The 16,928-nt window shown below is 40.4% G+C and overlaps 1 protein-coding gene across 1 annotated transcript in view; it reads left to right on the plus strand.

Moving 5' to 3' along the window:
* The window catches only part of CD109 (CD109 molecule), a 307,708-nt gene that overhangs the window by 185,981 nt on the left and 104,799 nt on the right, over positions 1–16,928 (plus strand). Inside the window, exons 18-20 of the mRNA XM_044289633.1 lie at positions 7,258–7,318; positions 8,396–8,513; positions 8,603–8,720. Coding sequence (XP_044145568.1) covers positions 7,258–7,318; positions 8,396–8,513; positions 8,603–8,720 — 297 coding nt within the window. The remainder of the gene's footprint in view (positions 1–7,257; positions 7,319–8,395; positions 8,514–8,602; positions 8,721–16,928) is intronic.

Below are 16,928 nucleotides of genomic sequence, written 5' to 3' on the forward strand. Positions count from 1 at the left end.
TCACCCGCACAGTGCCTCCAGTATCTTCAATGCCCCCCTGTAGTGCCCCAATATCTATAATGCCCCCCATAGTAGCCCCAGTATATATAAGGCCCACCATAGCGCTCCCTGTATATAAAATGTCCCCACAGTACCCTGTATATATAAAATACCTCCCAATAGTACGCCCTGCATATAAAATTCCCCCAATAGTGTAACCTTTTATATCTATATATATATATAGTGCCTTGTATATATGCCTCCATAGCAGCACCTATTTTTTAAGTACAAAAAAAATAATAATCATCTCATCCACTTGAACATGTTGACACGCTGCACTGGAGGGAACTGGGAACTGATCTGAGGCTCCCAGCTTCATGACACATGAAGTCACATGACGTCCTTCTAGTTCGCTCCAGTGCGTGTCAGTGGTGAGGTGAGTATTTTTTTATTATTATTATTTTAACCCCTGAAAGGCACTTCAACGTGTTTTTAAAGGCCGTAAAACGGTTGCACTCCTGTCTATAAGGCCGTTAAAAACAAGGTTATTGATATATGGTGCCTTGTTCAAATATCTGTTCCCCTGTGTATGCATGTCTTATAGCAAAACAGAATCAGTTATAACTAGCAGTAAAATAATGTTAAGCAAAAATATTTGCTTCGTTTGGAAAGTACGGAAAAGTACAGAAAAGCTATAAAGTTTCTTTGAAATAGAATTACTGGACGAATTCACTTTGAACAACTATTACAAAATACTGATTATATGTAAGGAATAATAGCTATATTTTTAAAAGGGTCATTTATCAAACTGGTGTAAAGTAGAACTGGCTTATTTGCCCATAGCAACCAATCAGATTCCACCTTTCATTTTGGACAGCTCCTTTGTAAAATGAAAGGTGGAATCTGATTGGTTGCTATGGGCAACTAAGCCAGTTTTCCTTCACACCAATGAATAAATCTCCCCCAAATGTATACACGTAACATATAACAATGTATGTGATTCTGTCCGCAAAAACACAAAGCAGATTCCGACTTCACTTGGCTCATGTTTTTACATCAGCATAATTAGAAATACTGAGTAATTATGTGTTATTCTTGTGAGGTTAAATAGGAATTCTCCCACATCATGGAAACATTATGTGGCTTTTTTAGAAATACTATTGTACATTATTCCCACTGTAGACACCGTGTCCTACATCATGAATCTCATTTATTAAAACAGAAAAATGGGCTTTGTCATTCATTTCAACTAGAGTTGAGCGAATGGGGTTCAGATTGCTGTATCCGAACCCGATTACTTTAAAAACGATATCTTTCATCAAATATTGTAAGACTTACTTTGTCTTGCCTCTATCACGTGTCACTTTGGTTACTCACATAAATTACTGTATCAAAATAAAAAGCTGAACTCAGCTTCATACATGAGGCAAGAGTATCTGATAGGTGGAGGTCTGACACCTGGGACCCCCACCAATAAGCTGTTTGAGAAGGAACCGGCACTCACAGCCTGCTCACCAAGCACAACGCCATCTATTTGATAGCAGCTGGGCTTGGTTTTGCATCTAAGCTTCACTTCAATGGGACTAAGCTGTGCCTTGGCCATATGACCAATGAACATGCTATGACATGGCCTACACTAAGCTGAGAGAAGTCAGTGGAGCTATTGCAAGTGCCAGTGCCTCCTAAAACAGCTAAATGGCAGGTGTCTTGGTTGTCAGACCACCATCGATCAGATACTGACGACATATCCAGAGGATAAATCATCAGTAAAAAAGTATTGGAAAACTCCTTTAACCCGTTCGCGTGCAGCGGGCGCCATGGCTGGCAGATCTCTGCTGTTTCAAACAGCAGAGACCTGTGGCTAATTACCAAAACAGCAGAGACCTGCGGCTAATTACTGTGACCGGCAGCTCACGTGTTCCCTGTGTAGCCAATTGGGGCATAGGTAGTTGCCATGAACACTTTCAGCCTTGCTGACGAGGCTGAAAGTGTTCATGCTCCAATTCAGATGGCAGGCCAGGATAAGAAATGAGCAATATTGAGTTTAAATGGCATTTTAAAAATCCCTGATAGAACAAAATGAAAATTTAAAAAACATAATTTATAGGCTCATATATAAGCCACAAAATCATTACAAAAAATAAAAAAAGTTAGAAAAAATATTAAAAAATATATATAAAAGTTTAAATCACCCTAAATAACAATAAATATTAACATCATTGGTATCACCGCGACTGAAAATGCCCATACTATTAAAATAGAAAAAAAAATCCAATATGGCGAATGGCGTAACGGAAAAAAGGGCCATTTTTTCATTGCTTCTCTTACACAAAAAAATTTAATAAAATGTGATCAAAAAGTCATGCACACTCCAAAATGGTATCAATAAAAACTAGATTGTTCCCCCCTAAACAGCTCAGTAGACATAAGTATAAAAAAGTTATGAGGGTCAGAATATGGTGATGTAAAAAAATAATTTTTTTATCAAAGTTAAAATTTATTTTTACACTATTTAGACATAAAGAACCTATACATATGGGGTATCGTTGTAATTGCACTAACCCAGAGAATGAAGGGCATGGGTCAGTTTTGCCGCAAACAAAACTCTGTGGGAACAAAACCCGTAAAACGGTGGAGGAATTGCATTTTTTTTCCAATTCCACCCCATTTGGAATTTTTTTACTGCTTCCCACTACATTTTATGCCATAATAATGGTGGCATTAGAAATTACAACTTGGCCAGCAAAAAATAAGCCCTCATACAGCTATGTGACTGGAAATAGAAAAAAGTTATGGCTCAAGGAATATAGGGGGAAAAAATGAAAACACAAAAACGAAAAAACCTAAAGGTGTTAAAGTTAAAGGTGTTTTAATGGAACAGTCGTGCATTGCATGTATTTTGCCACTCTAATAACTTTTTATGGAACTGACAGAGATAGCCTAGTACGTTGCTTAGGCTGTTTTCATCAGTCTTATAGATTTAGAATAGAAAAGTAGCATGCATACTCCATTCAAATGGGGGACAGAGGCCCCCTTTCTTGTGAATGGTGAATTTTCTATGTGGGGACCGAAGCACAGTGAAGACATGAGTGGACCCACATAGCTAGAACCGAGTATACAGAAGCAGGTAAATATAGTTCCCTAGACAGGTCCCCCTGGGTGTGTGTGGGGGTATTTACAAAGCTATATGAAGTTGGATACCCCCTTTAAGGTGTCTTTAAATGCAAGTGGTGGACATATCTGTCAGGATGAGCAAACAATGAAAGATAAAGGCAAGCACACAAGAGAAATTTAAAGAATTCAACTAATAGCCCAAAATGTAATCCTGTGAACAGAAAAGTCCCTGCATGAAACACAGTAAGTTCCCAAGTCATGATGCAAGTGACATCCACTATTGGGAAGACAACAAGGTCCTACACCGAACAATAATCAGTGCAAATGATGTGTAAAGATCTAAAATAAGCACACAGGTGGATTTTTACTAAGACCGGAGATTTAGATGACGGTCTTAGTCCATGTCTGCTGCTGCCTGATGCGCCTAAGTTATGTAGAGGCAGCTTTACTGGCGGCATTGGGACTTGCTTATATCTACACCAGCCGAAAAACAGGCATAGAAAATGATGAATCAGATGGACCTGCTTGCTCGATCCCTTCCCAGCTTACGCCACGACCCATTTTTCTGCCATCTCAGAAAAGTGACTTGAGCAGAGAAAAGTCAGATTCGGCCACAGCTGACCTTTGCGACCAAATCTGAGACAAAAGTATGCCAAAAAGTTGCGTACTTCTCATAATAAATTACCCCCGCAGTACATCACACAATAAAATAGAAAAATACAATTTACAGCAGAGGGTTGTAGGGAACAGGGTTTTGCACACATATCACCATAGCAACTTGCTTCCTCAGGGGTGTGACCCTTGACTAAGCCGGTTGGTATGGTGATATCCGTGGCAAAGAAAATGGTGCAGTCCACTGGTTGCTGAAGTGAATGAGTTAAATGAGGAATCCAACTTGACTTCTAGTACAAGTACTGTACCCTGTGTGTGGAGTACAGATTGTGCTCTGATGAATAGCAATGGCGTGTAGGGTCTAGAGAATAACCTACTGTCTAGCTGCCTTTTACAACCTCCTGTAGAGTATAGAAACGTCTCTTCTTCTGACTGGCAAATTCCAGCATAGCTATTTAGCTAATTTCATGTAGACATTGTTCAGGCCGGTGCATCACAGTTCTTTGGGGGAATTTTATCAAAACTGATTTAGTTGCCCCTTGCAACCAATAAGATTTATTATTTTACAAAAGCCCTGAAAAATGAAAGGTGGAATCTGATTGGTTGCTATAGGCACCAGTTTTTATAAATCGTGTTACTGCCAAACTTTGTGTCACAGGACAGTGTGTAACCATTAGGTTTGTTCCCTCCCGTGAGACTGTACCTGTATCCTTATTGAGTAAGCTGCTATTCAAGGTCAACTTTGCCAAGACACACCATCCTCTTCGAGGGGTATCGTGTAGTGGTCATAGACCACATTCATACATTTCTGAATCTCTTACAGGCCTATTGTTGATATGAATATTTTGCATTTGTAGATCATGGTGCCAATGATTTTGATTAGTGTTGATTGAAGCAAAGCATTCAAAGCAGAATTCGGTTCAAAGTTTAGGAAAACTTAGATTATAAACTAATCCAAATTTGCTTGCGCTTTGTGGTATCATCCTAAAATGGTGGCTGCATTTGTTACAAAGAAAAAACTAAGTGTAGAAGAGACTAAGCCCGGGAACGCAAGATCACCCATAATGCCGTGCAGCCAATGAATCCACAGGTAGCCATCCCCCTTGATATCACAGCCCTATAAAACCTTCATCCTGTGCGGTCTCTGGCATTGTCCTGTGAGCTGAGCATAGGGAGAGACGTGGCAAGCACTTGTGAGCTAGGGACAATGTTGCTGAAAACAATTAACAAAATAATTGGAGAGGGAGACTGCAGGAAGATTTATTCTGCGTCAGTTTTATTTATTTATTCCTACCTTTGCCAATTCCTATGTCAGCTGTAAACTGTACTGTATTTTTCACCCTAAAAGACACCCCCCCAAAAAAAAGTGGGGGGAAATGGCAGTGCGTCTTATGGGGTGAATGCTGCCCTTTTTACTTTGCACTGATACATCGCCGGCCGCGATACTGCACAGCGTGGCATGCTTTGTATCAGCGGGGAGGGAGGAGGGGCTGGAGGCCGGCAACTTGTGTTGGAATCGCAGCGGGGCCTGGTGCAGTCACTGTTCTCTATTACACTGGGCCCCGCTCACAGTAGTATTTATTAAGTGAAGTCATGGGTAAAGCTTTGTTAAGGTATAGCAATCCTCTGCAGCAGTAGCGCACGTAGTACTCACTACGAAACTCCCGTAGCAGGCAGGCTGGCCGGTCAATCACTTCCTCATGCGCATGCTCCTCCCACTTTATGAATTAAGCAGGCGGAGCAGGCATGTGACGGAGTGAGTGACATTACGCTGCTGGCCGCCCTGCCTGCTACAGGAGTTTCATAGTGAGTACTACGTGCGCTACTGCTGCAGAGGATTGCTATACCTTAACAAAGCTTTACCCATCACTTCACTTAATAAATACTGCTGTGAGAAGGGCACAGTGTAATAGAGAAAAGTGACTGCACCGGGCCCCACCGCGATTCCAACACAAGTTGCCGGTCTCCACCCCCTGTATTGGGGGGTCACTATTTACACAAGGACAATGTTATGGGGGATCTGTGGATTACAAATATATAGCATAAGATGCTATATATGTGTCATCCACAGATCCCCCCATAGCAGTGTTATCCACAGATCCCCCCATAAGAGTGTCATCCACAGATCCCCCCATAACAGTGCCATCCACAGATCTCCCATAACAGTGTCATCCACAGATCCCTCATAATAGTGTCATCCACAGACCACCATTAGTTGAAAACCCACCAAAAGCACACCTTTTGGTAAAAAAAATGTTTTTTCTTATTTTCCTCCTCAAAATCCTGTTTCTTATAGGGCGATAAATACTGTAATTCAATACCAATAAGATGGAAGCCTTTATTATTCCTCTGCCAGCCGCCAACCAATACCATCCAGTCTGCACCCCCTAGGGGGGCCAGGTCTTAATTATGGCCATCCTCACCTTTTTCTGGCTTTACTTCTTCCATATCATCCTTCAAATTCTTCATGTCCTAGAAAAGTCAGCAAGATGCAAAGAGAGGAGGAGCTGGATGTTCCTGATGACATATTCTCATCGATATTAGATAATGTGAAAGATGAGGAAAAACAGATGGCAGAAAAGGTCTCCCACCTGAGAGCACTGGGGTTTGAGAATTCAGTGTTTACTGTCAAATAACTTGCAGGAGATTGCAGGCAAGAACAACAATAATTATTGCACCCCCCCCCCCCCAACCAGCCAAACCCCATACCAGTAACAGCCCCTGTTTAAAGGTACCACAGGGCCATTAACAATGAAGGACTATACAGTACGGTCTTTATTTTTAACTGAAAGGCAGCTGCGGGCTAATTGGCCGTGTAGTTCTTCACCGCAGCTTGCCACAACCCTCCAGCAGCGCGCCCACTCTGTGTCGCCTTACCCTGAGGCATAGTGGCCTGGGTATATCTGATTTATAGTGATTCATAACAAATTAATTCTGAACAAATCAAATCAAATTTCTTGGCTAACTTCAAATTCAAATGTTTCTAAACTTTGCTCATCTCTAACCTGATTGATGAGGATCAATGACCAATTATGCTGGCCAATTATTTTACTATAGTTTTGAAGTGAGCAAATTGTGATGATAATTGGCCAGTGTACACAATCCTTTATATATTTTTAGATATTTATGAAGTAAATTATATAATTTATACTGTTTGACAGATTTTTAATTGGAGATTCTTAACATGAGAAAGGACATTGTCTTAAAGCACCCATATCTTTCTTCCTTATTATGCAATCAGAAATTCTCATGAAGAAATGTAATAACAAATTATTAAATTTTGCAGCCCTATGCATTTTTTATCTACAGCTAACAAAATGGTATGAGCGTTTTAAAATTTTATGTTGTTATATGTTATGTGCTGTTCTATTGTATGTGTTATTTGCTGTCATATTTTATGTTATGTGCGGTTTTATTTCATATATGTGGTGTTGTATTTTATATGTTATGTATATGTTTTATTGTATAGGTTATGTGCTGTTTTATCTTATGAGTAAGATTATATACAATGGATTCTTTCAGGGTCATTCTGATATGTGCATTTTCTTATAGAGATGTAATATAGGAGTTCTTACAGATGCCATCCTTGAGAAAGAAGATGAATATGATATATGTAAGTGTTAAAAGCTTGGAAATGATAGCTTCCAAAGAGCTGTAGACAAAAATTTGCTGTCAAATTTTTTTGGGGCAAATAATTGGAAAGCGTGGGGTGAAAGTTTCCACTCAAAACATAGTCTATGACGTTCCCCGAGTCACAGGAGGCAGCTGTGCAAAATTTTGTGATTGTAAATGCGACGGTGCCGATTCCTTTAGCAGACATACATACACATATACACTCAGCTTTATATATTAAATATATACAATAAAATCTTAACTAACACACTATGGTTAAATATAACATATAACAGTGCTAATTACAAAACCCAGTACCCAAATCACAGCTAAATGCCATTCTGAAACCACCCACAACTATACAGATACAAAAATACACACACAGAGCTCCTTAACCTTATTCTTGTAAATTTAAGTTTTATAAATTTTTTATAAAGTATAAGAAAAATTTCTTTACAACAGAGTCAATCAATATAACAAAGGAGAAGCAGGTCATTGAGTACAAAGATTGACAAAAAGATTTTCATTCGAATAAACTAATACCCACAAGTGAGGGTAAATTTTGGTGAAATAGATAATCATAGAAAAATCTCGAAGGTCAGTCTGCTAACACAGACAAATATTGTCACCCTAACCCTGTACCTTAAGACAGATTACGTAAGTACAAAGTGTAATCATATAAGAACTTAAAACAAGATTACAATAACATTGGTGTCTCAACAATTTAAAGAATATTGTATCATTTCAATAAGGATCTCCCAATAGTAAGGGATTATCTGATTAAGATTACTATATGAAACCTTAAATTAAATGTTCTCAGATCATCTCAGATTGGCAAATTTATTCGGTGCAAAAACGTCAGAACCTTAAGGTGCTAGGCATTAAGGCCAGAGGAGCGGAAAAATGTAAAGGAGGATCCTAATATTAGGAAACCTGTTAGCTAATCTTCTTGTTCCTCCGTCTATATATGAAATAACAGATAATACCTGCTTATCCAGGACTAGAGGGGAGGGAAGAAAGGGGGGAAAGTCCTTAACCTTATTCTATTTCAGAAAATCTCCCTTTTTTTTTGTTACAGTGGTGAAATCATACCCTAGATCGGACTTCTTGCCCACTTGGCATTCTAATGATTTTGGTGGTTTTCGTATCAGATCTTATTTTCCTGAGACATGGATTTGGGAGAATATTAATTCAGGGTAAAAAGCAATGTGTTGTCAAATCTCAGAGTCATTTATGTATTATAATCATGTCATATGACCCATGATGTATTTTCTAATATTTTTAGACGAGAAACCTCTCTACAAATAGACACTGTTGTACCAGATACCATCACTACGTGGATCACAAAAGCATTTGTCATTTCTGAGAATTTAGGATTTGGAATTTTGGAATCTTCTGTGCAGGTAATTGTCACTACACAGGGCACTTCTTATAGTTGTGTACACAGCTGAATTAATAATATCATCTTTACAGTCGTTTCCTACACAAGAGAGCATACGTTTTCAGCCACCGTCTGAGCATGCATTGAATATGCATTGAGCAAATATCCACTTTGGCATATGTACAGTGAATTAATTTAACCTACCCTGTACCAATGGTTTTCTAGGATATATGGACATTGTAGGAACGCATGCCAAAACTACTCTGTAATTAAATGGCTGACAGGAAAAGCAGCATATAGGTACACATTTCTGCTGAAAATGTAGATTGTGTGTCTATTTGCACCTTCCTGGTGACCACCAGAGGTGATAGAAGTCAAGTTTGCAGTAATCAATAGTGATGAGCGGCAGGGGTGATATTTGAATTCGCAATATTCTGCGAATATTTTGTAGACTATTCATTGAATATTCGCGAATTTGAATATTCGTTATATTCTACCATTTTTTTTACTCGAAAAATCGGCAAGGTAATGATTGCGTAATATGCGAATATGTGAATTTTCATAATGCTAATTTTTATTGCAAATTTTTCAATTGCTGAGTAAAAACATGATTCCTCCCTGCTTCTTGCTTGTGGGCCAATGAGTCATTGGCCCACAAGCAACTTAAGCAGGGAGGAATCATGACTTTAGATGGGAAAAATGACAAATATTCTAAAAAACTAATATATAGCACTATATCAAATATATAAAAAAATTTTGAATATTCATAATATTCTAAAACAAGAATATATAGCAATATAGCGAATATTCGAAAAAAAAAATACGAATATAGAGCAATTTAGCTAATATAATGCTATAATCTTCTTTGTCATCTGAAGTTCAGATTGGAAAAAAAATACAACTATTTTAAAAAAAAATTATAGCACTAGATTAGCTAAATTGCTCTATATTTGTTTGTTTATTCGAATATTCGCTATATAGATATAAATTCTTATTTTAGAATATAACGAATATTCGAAAAAACTAATATATTTGATGCAGTGCTATATATTTGTTTTTTAGAATATTCAAAATTTTTCCCATCTAAAGTCATGATTCCTCCCTGCTTAAGTTGCTTGTGGGCCAATGACTCAGAGATGAATCATGTTTTTACTTGGAAATTGAAAAAATAGTGCTAGACATCTATTGTCTGCCACATGCAATGCTGTATTGACACCTTTTTCTGGGAAGTCTTTATAACCTACTGACTCCAATTAGGATAATGGAATCAACACCTTTGACCCAATGCTGGGTATAATTACCAGATGTGGATTCAGTGACATATTTATTCCCAGAATTTTTGTACAATCACTCAGAATTGAGAAAGCTCGTTGGAAGAACGAGTGAAACGTTTTCAAGAAATCTACAGTACGTCCAGTTGCCTTGAATTATTCTTTACAGATATGATTATGTGTACTGATTTAAAAAAAATCTTGAATATTCAAAATTATGAATATATATCATTATATTTTATATATTCGCAAATTCTCGAAGTGCCTATATTCACGATAAAAATGTGCAATTCGAATATTCGTGATCAACACTAGTAATCAACTGGCTTTATTTAAACATGGGGCTGTCCACTTTAAGTAATTGGACTAATGTTACATCTTTTGTAGGCTTAAAAAGGTTATCCAAAAGTTAAAAAGGCCTCAGAGATTTGGTGATCGGTGGTGGGATTCATACTTACCTGGTCCCAGCTGCTGGGTTCCTGCTCCATTACTCCCTGGCCATCTCTGCAGTTCCGAGATGCTCTGGCATCAATATCTTATTGACAGGCGCCATGTGAAATGCTGATCTGTCACCTGTGCGACCAGCGACATGTCGCATGGTTGACAGGTCACCACTGCGGCCAGTGATTGGCTGCAGACATCACGTGACACCCGTCAACAATGTTGATGCCAGAGCATTGCGGAGCTGCACAGAAGGCCGGGAAGCTATGGAGCTGGAACCTAGCAATCAGGAACAGGTCAGTAGGAACCTTAATGTGGGTCGGCCACTATCTGAGGTCTTTTTAAGTCCTGGATAGCATATGAAAATTAAGTGGGAAGTGAAACGTCTGCGTCACCAGCTTTAAGTACAAGCTATAGTACTACTCGGTATCTACAGTTTGTGGAATACCCATGTCATTTGTATGGCTCTTTTTGTAACTACCTAGCATCAACTTAAAGTTGTGATTAGAAAGATTTTTTTCTCTTATGTGGGAAAGTTTTTTTAACATGTAAGACTAGTACGCCTCCCTGCCATTTTAGGGTTATTTACTATCCAGAAATACACCTATATTAGGCTTATTTCTGTCTCAGAAAGGTTATTTGTGCTGCAGTCTCTGTGACTTTTCCCTGCTCACGCCAGGTCTTAAAATAAGTGGGAGCGGCATGGAAGGGGATGGGCCTGTCTCAATCATCATTTTGTACACCTGTTTTAGGCGCAGAAAACGGTCTAAATATAAGCCAGCAAGCCGGTCTTAATAAGTGGCCCCCTGCCAGTTATGTGAAGTCATCCACATGGCCATTCAGAGGCTCCTAAAAGGATTATATAATGACTTTTGTTTTTTAGGAGTCTGTAAATATTTGTCCAGGTGGATCATGTGATACATTGTGTAGCTCCATAGAACTAGGAAGTGCTTTCTTTCATTCCTCCTTTTTAACACATTGTAGGGCAGCAATATGACCCAATGAAGTCATTAATGCCTTTACATTTTTAGGGCTAAAATACTCTACTGACAGATTTTCTTTAAGTATAGATTGCCCTTGTGAAGATCCAACAAATACATATAGTGACTAGTTCTGCTTAATGGTTTATTCCGCTGTGGCAGAGTTGTTGCAGACATTTCTATGACCGTCTGATTCATCTGAATGGGTCTTACAGAAATCCATGCATATGTTGCAGAGACAACCCCATTCAGATGAATGGCTATAATGGCAAACAAGAAAAAAAGGGCACAAGGGGAGAAAGCGTCAGGTCTAGAGATTAGTGTTAAGTAAATCAAAGTTGACTTTGATCCGAATTTCAGGAAAAATGTGATTTGTCACAAAGCCGAATTCCCTCGTGCTTCATGGTAATAAATCAATTTTTACTGAAATGGCAGTAAAAAAAAAAATACATACATACTCGTCTCATCCATTTGCTCGCGGAGAGGCCGTTGCAGCCATCTTCATTGAAGAAAATCTGCAAATCTCTTGCATTATTACATCACCGCGCCCGGCCAGCATGATGACATGTGACATCATCACATCAGCGCATGCGAGATTTGGTGCGTTTTCTTCAATCAAGATGGCCCTGACGGCCTCTCCGTAAGCAAAAGGATGAAGTGAGTGTGTACTTTTTGTTTTTAACCCCTGATTAACCCCTGAAAGGCCTCAATGTGATTGTTAGATGCTGCAATCATCATTGAATGTGGCATCTGAGGGGTTCAATGATGCAGGGCAACGCAATCACTGTTCCCCCGTCATTGCGCTACATAAAATGGTATGCAACTTGTGATGAAGCAATTCATAACTAATTAAATTTCTTTGTGAACTTCAGCGAAGCAGCCAAATTGAATTTTTGATAACTTCTGCTCATTTCTACAAAAAATCCCCAGTGGGACGAATTGTGCTCACCTGCTTGTGTAGTGCAAAGTTAGCCACAACTCTATTGTATGCAAATGGCGCAGATATATTGGTTGTTGCAGCCAATGTCTTCAGTGTCCCCCACAAGAGGCAGCCAACCAACAAGAGGAATAAAAAACCATATCAGGAATGACAAAGATATTTAGACCTAGTTGGTCTGACCATGAGTGGACATTTTTGGTGCAAGTTTATGATCACCTTGATAGTGAGCTAAATATCTTTATTTCAATACAATGATAAGACTGATTACAGGCAATGCGTTTCAAAGTACTAGGAATCCTTATTTGAACTTTTTTTTTTTAAACTTACACTTATAAGCCACTAGCTGAAGAACCCGGCTTCGCTCGGGTATATTTAATCTATTTAATTTAATGCTTGTGTGTGTCGTTAAAAGATATCAACACTATCCACTATAACAGTGACATCTACAGCACCCCACCCCGAAAACAGTGACCTCCACAGCCCCCACCCCTTAACACTGACCCACCCCCCCACAGTGCCCTGTCCCTTATAATTGGACCTCCACAGCAGCCCACCCCCTTAACTTTGACCTTTACAGCAGCCTTCCCCTTTAACAGTGACTTTCACAGCATACCACCCTCTTGACAGTGACCTCCACAGGGGCCCGTCCTCTTTACAGTGAGCTTTACTGGATCTGGGGCGTGTCCTTTTGAACAGCTCACTCTAAAGACAGCAGCACTGTTCTGTCTAAGTGTGAGCTGCAGGGAGAAAGTCACCATCCCTCCCACCTCTGCAGCTGACAGAAGTTGATTTTTACCTTCATTTTTTAAATCCCAGTCGGCTGAGGAGTGGGAGGGGGTGTGGCCTAACCGGAGGGGGGAGCATGTCCTTTTGAACAGCTCACTCTAATACAGCAGCACTGTGCTATCTGAGTGTAAGCTGCAGGGAGAAAGTCACCCTCCCTCCCACCCCTGCATCTGACAGAAGTTGATTTTTAACTTCATTTTTTCAATCTCTGTCAGCTCAGGAGTGGGAGGGGCATGGCCTAAGCAGATTCGGGGCATGGCTTAGTGGGACCTGGGGCAGGGTTTTAAGTCTTTTGAGGGTAGACACATTGTGGCAGGGGGCCTGTCTGGGCTCCTTCCTTCAAGAGTGATGCCCCTCTGGGCACCTTACTGGCTCATTTGCATACCAAATAAACAGGATTTTCAGAGGATAAAAACATCTATTGCTAGAAAAAAAGCACATCTTGAAATAAGGTACTAAGTGCTATAAGGCCATGGCTTTACTTCAATAGCAATTATCTCTGTGACAGATTTCCTTTAAAGCTCTCCTACAGCAGTGAAGAAAAATGGCTTGGTTGCTATGGAAACCTGGAGTAAAACTGTGTATGTGGAGGCTGGAGGACTTGCTAGCTTCTATTGGCTGATAAGGATCATGTGACCAAGCTTCTATTGGCTAATGCATTTTTGGGCAATATCTCAGGAACTGTACATTCTAGAGAGCTGAGACCTGGTCTAAAACCTTCCCGGACACCTGATGTACCTGTGTGCCAAATTTTGTGATTGTAAATGTGACGGTGCAGATTCCTTTAGTGGACATACACACACATATACACTCAGCTTTATATATTAGATTTAGTGCAGCAAGCCTAGTTGGAGCAAGCCTATTTTTATTGCTGACTCTCTTTATTTCAGTAATAAGCCTTCTTATAAAGAACACATTTTGGAGTACTAGCACTCCTTTTTTAAGTCTAAAAAAGGGACCCAAGTATAAACTAATGTGTATACAATCTTTTAAACAGGAAAGGATTACCCCCAGATGTTATCTGGCTGTGGATAACCCAGTGGGAAAGGGGGGGGGGGGCAGTGATATAATTAATATGATGACAATCTAATATATGAAGCTGAGTGTATGTATGTATGTCCGCTAAAAGAAATGCACCGTCACATTTACCATCACGAAATTTGCCACAAAGGTACATCAGGTGTCTGGGACGGTTTTAGACCTCTAGCACATACCGTTCCTGAGATATTCCCAAAAAATGCAAATATGGAACCATTACATGACCTACATTAGCCAATAGAAGCCTGCAGGTCTTTCTCCTCATATCCTAACTGTCATACACATGGTCACATGACCCTTATCAGCCAATAGAAGCTCGCAGGTCCTTAGTCTCCGCATACACACAGTTATACACCAGGTTTCCATAACAACCCAGCCATTTTTCTTCACTGCTATAGGTCAACTTTAAAGGGGCAGGGCGCTGTGAATGACACTGTTAAGAGAGCGGAGTGCTGGGGAGGTCACAGTTAAACGTGCAGACTGCTGTGGAGGTCACAGTTAAGGGGACAGTCCACTATGGAGGTCAGTGTTAAGGGGCAGATTTTTTTAGAGGTCATTGTTAAGGGGGTGTGGTGTTGTGGAAATCACTGTTAAGGAGATGGGGTACTGTGGAGGTCACTAATAAAGGGGTGGCCACTGTGGAGGTCACTGTTAAAGGGGCAGGCGCTGTGGAGGTCTCTGTTAATGGGGCAGGAAATGGTGGATGTCATAGTTAAGGGGACGTTCTACTATAAAGGGCAGTGTTAAGGGAGGGTGCTGTGGAGGTCACGTTTTAAGGAAATGGAGCTCTGTGGAGGTCACTGTTAAGGGGGCAGGTAATTGTGCAAATCACTGTTAACGATACAGGTTACTGTGGCGGTCACAAATAAAGGGCCGGCAGCTGTCGAAGTCACTGTAAAAAGGGCAGCTGCTGTGGAGGTCACTGTTAAGGGGGCGGGTTATTGTGGAAATCACTGTTAAGGAGACAGGATACTGTTGAGGTCACTAATAAAAGGGTGGCTGCTGTGGAGGTCACTGTTAAAGCGGCTGGCACTGTGGAGGTCACTGTTAAGGGAGGAGGGGACTGTGGAGGCCACTGTTAAGGCGGCAGGCACTGTGGAGTCACTATTAAGGGAGGAGGGGACTGTGGAGGCCACTATTAAAGGGCACCGGGGTACTGTGAGGTCACTGTTAAAGCAGAGGGTTACTGTGCGGTCACTGTTAAGGGAGTGGGGTACAGTGGAGGTCACTGTTAAGGGAGCGGGTTACTGTGGCATACAATGTTAAAGGGGCAGTCACTGTGGAGGTCTCTGTTAAGGGGGCCAGGAATAGTGGAGGTCACAGTTAAGGGGACTGTAACCCATGGTCAGTGTTAAGGGTCAGGTGCTGTAGAGGTCACTGTCCAGGGGTGGGGTGCTGTGGAACTCACTGTTTAAGGGGCAGACTGCTGTGAAGTTTGAAGTTAACGGGGTGGGCTGCTGTGGAGGTCCCATTTTAAGGAGGTGGGGCACTGTGAAGGGGTCACTGTTAAGGGGTGGGGGGCTGTGGAGGTGACTGTTAAGGGGACGGGCTCCTGGATCTCACTGTTATGGGGGATACTGTGGATATCTTTTAACGACACTCACAAACATTAAATGAAATAGATTAAATATACCCATGCGAAGCCGGGTCCTTCTGCTAATAAATTTATAAAAGTGTCTGAAGTAGAAAGGTCAAAAAGGGTATAAATAATTAAAACCCTCTGGAGAATAAAAAAAATGGTCAATGCATACATGTGGTAAAAACAATGAAAGTATAAATAAAACCTTATAGAGAATGTAATAAGTACATAAAAGTTATTAGAAAGTCATCAGAATACACTGGGTGAAATAGATACAGTCAGGTCCATAAATATTGGGACTATTATTTTTGGCTCTATACACCACCACCACCACAATGGATTTGAAATGAAACGAACAAGATGTGCTTCAACTGCAGACTGCCAGCTTTAATTTGAGGGTATTTACATCCAAATCAGGTGAACGGTGTAGGAATTACAATAGTTTGCATATGTGCCTCCCACTTATTAAGGGACCAAAAGTAATGGGACAGAATAATAATCATAAATCAAACTTTCACTTTTTAATACTTGATTGCAAATCCTTTGCAGTCAATTACAGCCTGAAGTCTGGAGCGCATAGCCATCACCAGATGCTGGGTTTCATCCCTGGTGATGCTCTTCCAGGCCTCTACTGCAACTGTCTTCAGTTTTGCTTTGGGTCATTGTCCATCTGCACTGTGAAGCGCCGTCCAATGAGTTCTGAAGCATTTGGCTGAACATGAGCAGATAATATTGCCCAAAACACTTCAGAATTCATCCTGCTGCTTTTGTCAGCAGTCATATCATCAATAAATACAAGAGAACCAGTTCCATTGGCAGCCATACATGCCCACGCAATGACACTACCACCACCATGCTTCACTGATGAGGTGGTATGCTTAGGATCATGAGCAGTTCCTTTCCTTCTCCATACTCTTCTCTTCCCATCACTCTGGTATAAGTTGATCTTGGTTTTATCTGTCCATAGGATGTTGTTTCAAAACTCTGAAGGCTTTTTTAGATGTCGTTTGGCAAACTCTAATCTGGCCTTCCTGTTTTTGAGGCTCACCAATGGTTTACATCTTGTGGTGAACCCTCTGTATTCACTCTGGTGAAGTCTTCTCTTGATCGTTGACTTTGACACACATACACCTACCTCCTGGAGAGTGTTTTTCATCTGGCCAACTGTTTTGAAGGGTGTTTTCTTCACCAGGGA

Source organism: Bufo gargarizans, chromosome 4 (genome assembly GCF_014858855.1).
Source record: "Bufo gargarizans isolate SCDJY-AF-19 chromosome 4, ASM1485885v1, whole genome shotgun sequence".
NCBI classification, from domain to species: Eukaryota; Metazoa; Chordata; class Amphibia; order Anura; family Bufonidae; genus Bufo; species Bufo gargarizans.